The sequence below is a fragment of the Scardinius erythrophthalmus genome (genome assembly GCF_964197995.2).
Source record: "Scardinius erythrophthalmus genome assembly, chromosome: 24".
Taxonomy (NCBI): domain Eukaryota; kingdom Metazoa; phylum Chordata; class Actinopteri; order Cypriniformes; family Leuciscidae; genus Scardinius; species Scardinius erythrophthalmus.
In genome coordinates, this window is record NC_138244.1 from 14,920,899 (window position 1) to 14,933,783 (window position 12,885).

Below are 12,885 nucleotides of genomic sequence, written 5' to 3' on the forward strand. Positions count from 1 at the left end.
AGACCGCCACCGCTCCACCACCCTCCTTGAACATTTTTTCTTTTGTTTGGGTATCGGGAGCCGGGGGGGGGGGGGGGGGGATCTGTCACGTTTTGTCATATTTCCATGTCTGTCATGTGATCCCCTGTTTGTCATGTGATCCTGCCATGTGTCTTGTCATTGGTTAATTGTCTGATCATTGTTCACAGGTGTCCCTTGTCTTGTCATTAGTCTGTGTATTTAGCCCTCATGTTTGCCATGTGTCTTTGTCAAGTATTGTTTCCTGTAACCACTGTTGTGAGTCCTGTTCATGTCTTGTTTTGAGTTTTCATGCCATGCCATATTTTTTTTCATGTTCTGTTTTGTTTATAATAAACTGCACTTGGGTTCTCATTAACACTTGCCTCCAGTGGATCATTTTACAACCCCCTGGTATTTTTCAGAAACTCTCAACACCCTCGTATTTAATCTACTTTTATTTTCATTCTCATCAGGGGGTGTGTTAAACTATAAATTCAGTCGGACACACAGGATTTAGTTTCCATTTAGTATCGCCACAAACACTGTGTTTGGATAAAAACTAACATATTGGAATTGAGGCATTAAACTTTTTTGTTTTTTGTTTCAAGACATGTTTTCTTTATTTTCAGACAGAAGTGCTCCTTACGATAATGTACGTTCAGCAACATACGTTCAGCATTCTAAAAATGAAAGGTTAGTAGGCTATATAATCTGCAATGTGCATCTCGTTAATTACCTTTGAGATACATATTTGAAATGCTATTATAGGCCTAGTTTATTTTTTAGTATGTGCGCTGAAGTAAAAAAAAGAAATGATCATTTATACACATAATTTAATTATAGCAAATCAAAAAAGTAAAAAGACTAGGCTAAATAAATAAGAAAATAATACAGTGCAATCAGTGGGATTTTAGAAATAAAATGTACATTTTTATATTTACAGTCAGGAAATGAAAGGAGCAGTTCACAGTCTTTTAGAAGAGAAAATTCGTCCATACATTGATCTGATCGACACTCTGCGGTCGGTTGGCATTCACAAGGACTTGGCATTACCGACTATTGCAGTGATCGGAGATCAGAGTTCTGGGAAAAGCTCGGTGTTGGAAGCGATTTCTGGAGTTGCACTACCAAGAGGAAGCGGTGAGGACTGGTTTTACTCTCCTTTTCCTATATCTATATTCATATATATTCAAAATTGAATATAAATAATAAGAGTAATATCTTTTGTCAGTACTAGTTTTTGTTATTAATTAACTGTAATTGTTAACTGAACTGTGTTTGCTATAGGAATTGTCACCAGATGTCCACTAGAGCTGAGGCTGAAGAAGGTGACAGTCGGAGTCAGCTGGAAGGCTGTTCTATCCTACCGTGATAAGAAAACTGAATTTGTTGATTCATCATTAGTTGGAAACTACATTGAAGCAGGTTAGGAAAAAATGCCTGCAGTCTGTTTTGTTTTCCAGTCGGAAATGTTTAAAGCATGTAAAAAAATACTATAATATACCTATTAATGTATGTGGCTTAGAAAGCTGTTTTAAGATGTAATACTTAAAATGTAGCCTACTAGTATCTATTTTCATGCTACTAGTAGGCCTACTTATTTTTTAGGCACTAGTATCTTCCATTAGGTACTTATTCATTAGCTTCTAGTGCTTATTCTTTAGGCGCAAGTGCCTATTCTTTATAGACTAGTGCTTATTCTTTTGGTATTAGTACCTTTTTAAAGATACTGCATATTCATTAGATAGGCTACTAGTTCTTATTTATTAGAACTAGTACTTATTCCAAGTGTCTAGCATTTAATTCTACTTAACTTAAGAAAAATTAGAACTAGTACTAAACATTGAGAAAATCGCCTTTAAATTAGTCCATTTATGTTCTCGATTGTGCTGCATTAACTCACAAAAATAAATGTTTTATATCTTTACAGTAGGAAATTTACAAAATATCTTCATGGAACATAATCTTTACTTAATATCCTAATGATTTTTGGCATAAATGAAAAATCGATAATTTTCACCCATACAATGTATTGTTGGCTATTGGTACAAATATACCCGTGCGACTTGTGACTGGTTTTGTGATCCAGGGTCACATATAAGAGAGAAATTAGACAGGAAACTGAAATAAGGAGATGGCACCAGAGGTGATATGAATTCATTGATTTTTTTTAAATTCATATACAGTATAATAAGGGGTGCACATTTTTGATTTTCCGTCTGGTTCTCATGAGAGCACCTGGAGATTTGGGTTGGTGCTCACATTGCACATAGTGTGACTCATTAAATATAACTATAAAAATAATTATTAATAGTAAAATAATTAATAATACAAATAATTAATAATAGTATAACTGCATTTTATTTAGTGTTTTTTTATAAAATAGACAAAATAATAAAGTGTGATAATACTATTTATTAATTAGTATTAAATACAAATACACTGATTTTATAATACACTTAAAAAATACAATGCGAATATTTACATTTAGATTTTTTCTCTTTTTTACTTTTTTATTAGAATTCCCACAATTTTCAAACCTAAAATCAGCAAGTTTTTATTTTGGTGGGAAGTACTAAAGTGCTTTATCCATGGATTTAGCACTGCTAAGTGAAGTGAGTCAGTGAATGTCACAGTTTCGCATTTTTCTCTGAAATCGGCAGATTTGTATATTCAGTTCAAATGGATATCTTATACAGTATTATAATGTCGATCTAAAACGGTGTTTGTTTATTAACAACTGTATGTCATACGCAAATGAGCAGTCTGAATTAAGTGCACCCCTGTATATAATCCATAGGACTGTCAAAATTAGCATGTTAACACATGCAATAAAATATTTAACGCAATTAACGTAGCATCAGGTTTTTTTTTTTCATCCTTTGGCTGCTCTACAGTTTGAATGCATTGATTTGCATTGTTGAATGCATTGATTTAATTATGCGGTATGTGTGTTGTACAGCCCAGAATGAGCTGGCAGGAAAAGGGGTAGGAATATGTGATGACCTCATCACTTTAGAGGTCATGTCACCAGATGTGTGTGACCTCACACTGATCGATCTACCTGGAATTGCCCGAGTCCCAGTAAAAGGACAACCAGAAAATATTGACAACCAGGTGGAAAGTATAATCTGATTTATTATTGTCTTGCACGCCACATTCAGTACCTTAGTTCAATTCAGTTTTTAAACTATTTCTTCATGTCTTGCAGATCAAACGGCTAATAATGAAATTTATTGAGAAGCAAGAGACTATAAACCTGGTAGTGGTTCCTTGTAACATTGACATTGCAACAACAGAAGCATTAAAAATGGCACAAAAAGTAGATCCTGAAGGCAAAAGAACTGTTGGTAATTAAGCAGATGATCCGCACATCATCTATCAATAGCTTAAAGCACTTCTGCACTTCTAAGTTACTGACCTTTTTTTCACAGCCATTTTGACCAAGCCAGATCTCATAGACAGGGGAACAGAGAAGGACATTCTGGACATTGTCCACAACAAAGTGATTCCTCTCCGCAAAGGTTACATCATGGTGAAGTGTAGAGGACAACAGCAGATCAATGAGAATATTCCTCTGGAGGAGGCGACAGAAAAAGAGAGAGATTTCTTCCAAAATCATTACTTTTTCAGGTTACAATTTTAACTAGTTAACTAATTTTAACCTTTTAACTAGTATTTAACATTTTGTTCTCTAAAATGTATGTCAATGGGACTTGATTTGCACTGTTTAGATAAGGCTGCTAGCAATTCCAACCAGTTTTCTATGTCTGAACTGAAGTTAGCACATTCAGCAAATGGTATCCTCTACTTTTAATAATTTTAGTTTGTTAGCTAATGTTAGTAATGTTCACATTGACCAAAGCAGTTATGAGTTTTTGAAATACCAGGTAATCAAGCTATATAGTATACCACCTTTCAAAAAGTGTCTTTTATTTTTCTACAGAGACCTCTTGAAAGAAGATAAAGCGACTATTAAATGTCTTGCCGTCAAACTGACTCAGCATCTCGTTGATCACATCAAAGTAAGTTACTAATGGTCAGGGATGCAAACTTCATTTTGAAAACACATTTGACAGTGTTCGTTCCGACTACAATGGCTGCTGTGGCTGACTCCAGCAGCAGCCGGGCTAAATACCTGTCTATATCAATAGGAATCCACAGAATCTGGAATTTCGTGTGAAAGTGAAAAGATTTTCTCAAGTAAATATCGGAATCAATTCAAACCGGATACATGGATGCGCCGCGTTGACCAATAGAAAGCTGCATGTTTTGAAAGTGACTTCTGTGTGAGCTGTGCTTTAGGCCTATACAATATTGACATTGGACCCTTTTCTCCACAATTTAGCCAAAACTGCACTAATGTGTCCGCACTTTGAAGGATATGGAAATTTATGTTGCAGAGGTTTGATAAAAATAGTCTATTTAATGTATATTTTGTTATTTTGAAAACATTAAATAAATATAAAAAATATGTATTAAGACATAAAAGTACAATGGTGCAATATTATAGTAGCTAGTCTACTTATAGTTAACTCTTTCCCCACCAGTGTTTTTTTTTTTAAGTTGCCAGCCACCACCAGCATTTTAGATCATTTTCACAAAACTTTCATGGCCCCCAGAATATTTTGTTGTATGAATATCTGAAAAAGCAATCAAAAATCCTACATTGGTGCATCTCTAGTAGAATTTATTTATTTTTTTAAGCAGAGGCTCGTTCTTTCTTTAGATATTAAAAAAAAAATTCTACTAGAGATGCACCAATGTAGGATTTTTTTATCAATTCACAACCATTGGCAAAAATGCCGATTTAACAAACCGGTTTGAATTAACTGCGTGAAGGCACTGAGCTGTATAATATCTGTAATTCATAATAATATCTGTTTTTCTTTGGGTAAAATAATCAAATACTTGCCAAAACAAAATTAAATCATGTGTTTCCGGAACATTCATTTTGCTGTGGTGGGCAAAATGTGAGGTAAATGAATATTTAAGTCTTTAAGTTAGGAAATGTACTCGGTTACTAACGTAACCTCAGTTCTCTCTAGAGAGGGAACGAGTACTGTGTAATATCTTACGCTATGGGGAAATCTCTTTTCCGCGAGATACTGAAGCCAGAAATTATCCTTAATTTTGGAATAATGTAAAACGTGTTGCGGCAGCATGCAGACATAGGCAAGACGGCTCGCGCGCCTATTGGCTGCCCTGCGGCAACTGCAGCAGCCTATCGAGAGGCCCCGTCGTGACGCCAGATCCAGATCCAGAACACAGTGTAAAACGCAGTGCATGCTGAGATCCAATACCAAAGTCCCAAGGGCAAGTGCCCTGGGCTCATATAGTACATGATCATCAGGGACTCGCAGAGAGTCCAGGAAGAGAGGCTAGAATAGCATCATTCCTGTAATAAAAAGCATCCTATAAGGTGCAATTATATTGATAGTGTTCCACACAGCCAGGGCGAAAAACTCGGTCTGGTCTGATGAATATTATGGGTCTTACACACTGCCCATAGAGTTGCATGATCGATCAGCGAGCATCGCTCAAGCAGTTTCAGTAATCTGGGCCGATAGCATCGGGGCAGACAATACTGATTTATTAGACCGAAAGCAGCCTAGCCTGCAAGGCGGGAACCCTTTAGGTTATAAAACCTTATGAATGTAGACGGGGAGGCCCAGCCTGCCACCATACAGATATCTTGCAAGGCAATCCCACTAGACCAAGCCCACGACGAGGCCATGCCTCTTGTGGAGTGCGCTCTGACACCTAACGGGCACTGCAGGCCCTTAGAAGAGTAAGCCAGCGCTATAGCATCAACTATCCATCTGGATAGGCTCTGTTTCGACACGTCTAGTCCCTTAGAACGTCCGTAGAACGAGACAAAGAGCTGCTCTGTCTGTCTGAAGACAGTCGAGCGAGACACATAAGCCCTTAATGCCCTGACCGGGCAAAGGAAGCTCGCATCCTTCTCATTAGAGACCGGCAGGGCCAACAGGGAAATCACCTGAGCCCTAAACGGTGTGTTGAGGGATTTAGGAACGTACCGTGCCTTGGTTTGAGTATGACTTGAGTCATTTGGCCCAAACTTCATAAATGTTGCGCTCACTGAGAGCGCTTGTAAGTCCCCTATACGCTTTACTGAAGTGAGAGCCAGAAGAAACACTGTCTTGAAAGACAAGTGTTTGAAATCTATTGATTGGATTGGCTCGAATGGGGCACCTTTCATGGCTTCCAAGACCGTAGAAAGGTCCCACATGGGAACTGAGGGAGGTCTGGGAGGATTTAACCTCTTAGCTCCTCTAAGGAAGTGAATGACCAGATCGTTCCTTCCAAGTGACTGGCCAAGCGTCGGTTTAGTAAACGCTGCTATGGCCGCTATGTAAACATTGAGCGTGGATGGGGTTCTGCCCTTATCCAGTAGCTCTTGCAGGAAGGAGAGAACCTCCGTCATCCCACAATTTGGGGGTGATATGCCACGGGCTGTGCACCAGCTAGAGAACACAGACCATTTTGAGGAATAGAGCCGTCTCGTAGAGGGGGCCCTAGCCTGCGTGATCGTGTTTAACACTCCCACCGGGAGGTTAGCGGGTACCCGTTGATGGCCCACGCATGTAGGGACCAAAGCTCCGGACGAGGATGCCAGATCGAGCCCTTGGCCTGAGAGAGGAGGTCCCTCCTCACTGGTATCGGCCATGGGGCAGTGCTTGTCAGCTGCATCAGAACCGGGAACCAAGCCTGGTTCTTCCAGAACGGAGCCACTAGTAGCACTGAGCATCCATTTTCCCTGATCCGCTCGATTACCTGAGGTAGGAGCATGACGGCGGGAAAAGCATAGAGCGGGCAGCGGGGCCAGACATGGGCCAGCGCATCCCTGTTCTTGGAGAAAAACTCCGGACAGTGAGTGTTTTCCTGAGACCCAAACAGGTCTACTTCCGCTCTGCCGAATGTCTCCCACAGCAGCTGGACTGTCTGCGGGTGTAGAGACCATTCTCCTGCTGAAACATTGTTCCTGGACAGTCTGTCTGGTCCCACATTCAGGTGGCCAGGCACGTGCGCAGATTGTGCTGAGCCCAGACCAAGAGGTGCTCCGTCATTGCATCCGTTATCTGGGGACAAAAGCGCCTCAGCGCGTTGTCGACTGTCATCATTTCCAAGCAATTTATGTGTAGAAGCTTTTCCCGTTCTGACCACTGGCCGAAGAACGGTCTGCCCTCGAGCAGCGCTCCCCATCCCGAGGTGGAGGCGTCCGTAGACACCACCTTCACACTCGAGGAAGTCACCAGGCTTACGCCTGACTGGTATCAGTCGATCACTCTCCAAGGTTTCAGAGCTGAGACGCATTTCTGATCAACCTTGAGGCGAGAAAGACCGGAGGTCCATGCTCGGCGCGGTACTCGCGCTTTTAGCCAGAACTGCAGTGGCCGCATGCGAAGCAGACCCAACTGGAGTACTGATGATGCTGAGGCCATGAGACCCAGCATCCTTTGAAACTTTCTGAGCGGGACTATAGTGCCGCAGCGGAAGGTTTCCGTAATGCGCTGAATATCCAGTCTGCGCTACGGCGACAGCTGTGCTGTCATAGACAGCGAGTCCAGTTCTGTGCCCAGAAAAGATATTCTCTGACTGGGAGACAGTGAACTTTTCGCCTAATTGACTTTGAGACCCAGATTCTCGAGATGTTCGAGTAATATGGTCCTGTGTTCTATGAGCTCTGAGTGTGACTGAGCTAGAACCAGCCAATCGTCCAAGTAGGGCTGTCACTTTTGTGAAAAAATCATTTTCGATTTGAGACATAAGTGTTCATTGAATCGATTGTAAAATCGATTGTCCATGTCCAAAAATAAAAGACGTTTCCATTTTCAACGCCAAATAACGGATGAACGTAAAGAGAGCGCTGGAAACGCACAAGTCAGCAATATTTCTTATTTATTGGCATGAAGTTTCGTGCAGAATAACAAACAACAGGAGTGCAACATTCTTGAAAAAAAAAAAAAAAATATATATATATATATATGCAGAGTGGACTGCTGCCATAACATAAATGAAAAACATAAATGAAAAACATTACTGCTTCAACCCGGCTGCATTTATGATTTAGGCAATTCAAAAATCTCCAAAATTATTTTAAATAATGATTCAATCCATTTCAAACAACTGTTCAAAAATAAAACTTTAAATGGACTTACTTGAAGTTGAGAACAGGCCATGTGTGTTTTTTATTATGAACGTAACCGACACGGCTAGGCGGCCGCGGCACTAGGCAGGCATAATGAAATGCGCAAAAAGGCTCTTTATATTCATCTGGATGATGAAGTTGCATATGCCCCCTCATAGGTGTAGTGCTGCTGTGATATGGGAACTCACGATCGCACAGTTTGCATACAACTTTGTCCTTCTTTATATTTTGATTTTCAGTCCAAAACCCGAAGTGCTTCCATATCGAACTCCTCATGTTATACGGTGTTATCACTCGTCTCTCGTGCACAGGTTTATTGCCGTTGTCCTCCATTTTCTTCGGAAAACACTAGATGCAGCAGCAGCGATTGAAACCGTTAGAAACTACCGGTAGGCACGTAAAATTGCTGGGTATTTTCTGTCTAGCTTTCGCAACGCCTACTGCACTTTCGGAATTCTTTATTTTCTTTTTCTGCTTGTTTGTGAGTTTTGTTACATCTATAAGCTATTTTTTAATTGTTTAATTCTTTTAAAATTAATAGTGTACATATTTTGGTTAAAATCGATTCCCTATTTTCGTTTTCTGCTTTTCCTTTTGCTGCTTCTTCTTCGCTTGTGTTTTGATCTAGAGATTCAGATTTTGATCAGAATATGTGTATTAGCACTTCCTACTGTATAACAGTGAAAACATTTGTTGTCGAAAAATTCCTCAATGGCAGGAAAATAGTTGATATTTGTAAATAATTTATTTGTTTGTTTGTTTTTTCTAGTGTGAAAAAGAATAAGAGCCAGTGAAACTTACTGTGGGCACATATTTGAATTTATTTATTAAAGAATAGCCTCTTGAGATGCAACATCTCATTTTCAAGAGGGTCCTATAACCTAACATATAACTCGAATCATATAAAACAGATTGAAATGTGCACTTGAAGTGTATCCTTGAAGTGTATACAAAAATCTCAGATCATGAGTTTGTATCCCTGCTACAACCCTAAACCAGGGTTCCAAAAATCTACCAGAGTTTAGCTCAAACCCTGATCAAACTCACCTACCTGTAACTCTGAAGACCTTTGTTAGCTTGTTCAGGTGTCTTCGATTAGAGCTGGTGCTAAACTTTGCAGGGCAGTGGCCCTCCAGGGCTGCATTTGAGGAACCCTGCCCTACACTATGATAATTTAGTTAATTACTATTTTTCTTGACTGGTTGTATATTTAGTATGTTGTTTCATACACCTCATTAGCAGTATGAACAAGGCCCAAATGGTAAAAATGGAAATTAGGCAGCTCATTGGTGTTGAGCCTAATTCTCTGTTCATATGTTTCTATGTATCTATTGAACATAGTGTGTTCCAAATGCATTGTGTGAATTATTATTATTATTTTTTACTTATTTTTGTTAGAAATCTCTGCCACACCTCAATGAGCAGATAAAAAAGCAGATGTGGGAGCTGAGGAATGAGCTCAAAGAGTGTGAGGCTGGACCACCACAGGATCCAAAGGGGGCAAAACAATTCCTCACTGAAGTAACATTTTAATCTTAATTTAATATCCTCGCTTCTCAAAATTATTATTTGGGTCCCAAGCAACTGATGTGTACCAAATTTTGTGAGACACAGACATTTAATGCTAAATTACATTTCTCCCAATAATTGTGTAACCGTAATGGCTAATAAGTTATTAAAATACTGACTATACTGAATCCTCTGGTGTTGCCAAAAGAAATAATTGGTGTCAGTTTATATTGTATTTCTCTTTGATTAATGTTATTATGTAATGTAACATTTTAGGTAACAAATGTTATTTTTGTTCTCACAGACTTTAACAAGATTCAATGATCAAATCAAGTCCTTATCATCAGGAGAGCTGATCATTGAGAACAATTTGTTTGTCCAACTTCGGGCTGAATATGAGAAGTGGAATGATCATCTTAACGACACAAAGAAAACTTGTTAGTATTTATTTATTTAAGAAATATAAATATGTTTTAATTGACTCTGATATTTGTGCTCTTCAAATGAAAAAGTCAAATCATTTAAAAATAAATCTGCCTTGTTCCCAAACAAGTTAAAAATTCAACTGAAGACATGATAGAAACTATCCAGAATTACAGAGGGAGGGAACTGCTCGGCTTCTGCAACTACAACATGTTTGAGGTGGTTCTGCAAAAGCATGTGGCCACACTTAAAGAACCAGCCATGGACTTACTCAACACCGTCAAAGGTACCATCACTCATCTCCATGCTAAAGGTCTTTCTGCTCACTGGGGATATTTTGCATTATAAAACCAAAAGATGAGATTACAACTGAATAACACCGGGGAATGTTTTTGTAGTTTTATCTGAATTGTGAGACATTGTGGCTATTAGTCATTTTGATTTTTGCATTTTTCCTGAAGGCATCATCATCAAGCAGTTTACTAAAGTAGTAAATCAATGTTTCCAGAAATACCCTGTTCTTCTAGATATCACTACGGTAAATATTGCTCCTTATTAATGGTAAACAAAACTAAACAATCATCCATTTTTAATCAAGCTTCCTCTGTACTTCACTTGATTCTATAGGACAAAATTCACAACATTCAGTCAACCCAGCAAGAGAAGGCAGAGCAGAGGATCTCAGAGCAGTTTGAAATGGAAAACATGGTCTACACTCAAGATTCCATCCACTTGAAGGCCTTAAAAGAGATTCCTAAAGAGAATCCTGAAGATATGTTTTCAGATACCAAAGTGACGTTTTCAGAAGAGCAGTTACCTATCTTGCACCAAAAAAGCAAGTACAGTGAAATACTGCAGGCATATTATGAGGTAAATCTTCTTAGTTTTCAGTTACAAATATGAAGCCTTGTTCAGAGACTGAATGGACTGCAGTGCTTAGTACTGATTTGATTTTCTTTCAGATTGCAGTGCAGCGAATGGCTGACCAACTGCCCATGATGATCTCCCTTTTCATGCGGAAGCAGACTGCTGAGCTCCTGTGTATTGACATGTTGAGTTTACTGGATGAGGCAAATGTGAGCGAGCTCCTGTTTGAGGACTCTGAAGTTGGTAGAAAGCGCAAAGACCTACAGGCCCGACTGGATCGTTTGAGTATCGGTCAGGAAAAAATTAGCAATTTTATCTGAACAATCTACTAACTAGAGGAAATTAACTGAAAGGGCATCTAATGTACCTTACGATAATCTTAGGCTATCTGACAACACGTAACTTTCTTCAGCATTTTAAAACATTTGGATGTATATATATACATATATATATATATACACACACATATGTGTTGTTCCAAATATAAGATGCCCCCCTGATTATAAGACAACCCCCCACTTTTAAATGTACCTTTTGGTAAAAGGCTTTTTGAAGACCAAATACTGCTTTTATGTGAAAATAATTTTCATATTTTAATTTTTGTATTGAAACTATGGTAAATACCAGTAAAATGTACCAACAATCACATTTAAAAATAAACACTTTAGTTTAATTAACACCTGTAGTTCTCATTTGATGACTGATTTCTCACCTTTTTCATGTACAATCAGTGACCGATGTTGGCTTGTCAAAACAACTAAATCTGATCCAGAGGATAAGAATGTTTTTTCCTAAGGGCGATCACATAGCACTGAAAAGACAGCAGTTTCTCCCTTTCGTCGGAGGGCAAGCGCGGAGCGCTGATTCATTACACTGCATCAAAGCGGCCGTTTCTGACACAAAGTCTTGATTTTGTTTTTGGTGTGTACTAGAATATGTTTTCAACTTTTCATGCTTGATTGTTAAAAAACCCTGCAATGAAGCCCCTCCTTCTGAGATAAGAAATGTGCTGTGATTGTTTAGCTGTCTAAGTCATGGGTGGATTAAAGGGTTAGTTCACCCAAAAATGAAAATTCTGTCAGTAATCACTCACCCTCATGTTGTTCTAACCCCCGTAAGACTTTGTTCATCTTCGGAACACAAATTAAGAAATTTTTGATGAAATCTGAAAGGTGTAACAGCGCAGCACTTCTGAACCTACGTTCTGACGTACAACTCAGAAGAGCTGCGCTGTTACACTATACGCTCTCAGATTTCATCATTTTTTGGGAACACTTAAAACATTTACTTTTTAAGGCACTACAAGATTGTATTATGAATAATGACTTATTATAACCCTGCAGGGTTTTCATTGCCAATTTGTCACCATTATGTTCAGTTCATAGACTTTCAGTTGTTTTCATTCATCATGTTTCCCTGTCTGTTTCCCGCCACCAATCTGTAACCATGGACATTGATCACCTTCCTCACAGCTGCCTGTCGTTTGTGTTCATGATCACTGTGTATTTAGTTCCAGCCTGTATTCAGTTCAGTGTCTGGTATTGTTGGTCTATGTCTAACCCTATCTCCTGTTCCTGAGTTTATATTATTAAAGTGTTTGAGATTATCCCCATCTTCTTCTTCTTCATTGCGACAAGCCGTGACAATTTCTAGATAAAAGCTATTAATAAACTGAATTTTGATTTCATCTGAAGAAAGAAATATTTACATTTGAAAAAAGATATAATCAAGTCAAGTCAAGTCATCTTCATTTATATAGCGCTTTTAACAATGTAGATTGTTTCAAAGCAGCTTTACAGAGATAAGCGTATAATTTAAGGTAACAGAGATTGTTTTGGCTTTATAGCAGATATATTTATTTTCCATCTAATGTTAGTTTTTGATTGATTTGCTTCCGTCGCAACGATCATTTG

At 38.6% G+C, this 12,885-nt stretch overlaps 1 protein-coding gene across 1 annotated transcript; it reads left to right on the forward strand.

The window, feature by feature from the left end:
• Window positions 1-950: 950 nt before the first annotated feature.
• LOC308684588 (interferon-induced GTP-binding protein Mx2-like) lies at window positions 951-11,292 on the forward strand (the record flags this gene model as incomplete). Its single annotated transcript, XM_081355852.1, has 12 exons — window positions 951-1,140; window positions 1,288-1,425; window positions 2,963-3,117; window positions 3,212-3,350; window positions 3,435-3,633; window positions 3,947-4,025; window positions 9,572-9,694; window positions 9,987-10,119; window positions 10,236-10,391; window positions 10,567-10,643; window positions 10,733-10,975; window positions 11,068-11,292. 12 exons carry the CDS (start codon window positions 951-953, stop codon window positions 11,290-11,292), a joined length of 1,857 nt encoding a protein of 618 aa, XP_081211978.1.
• Window positions 11,293-12,885: the final 1,593 nt, after the last annotated feature.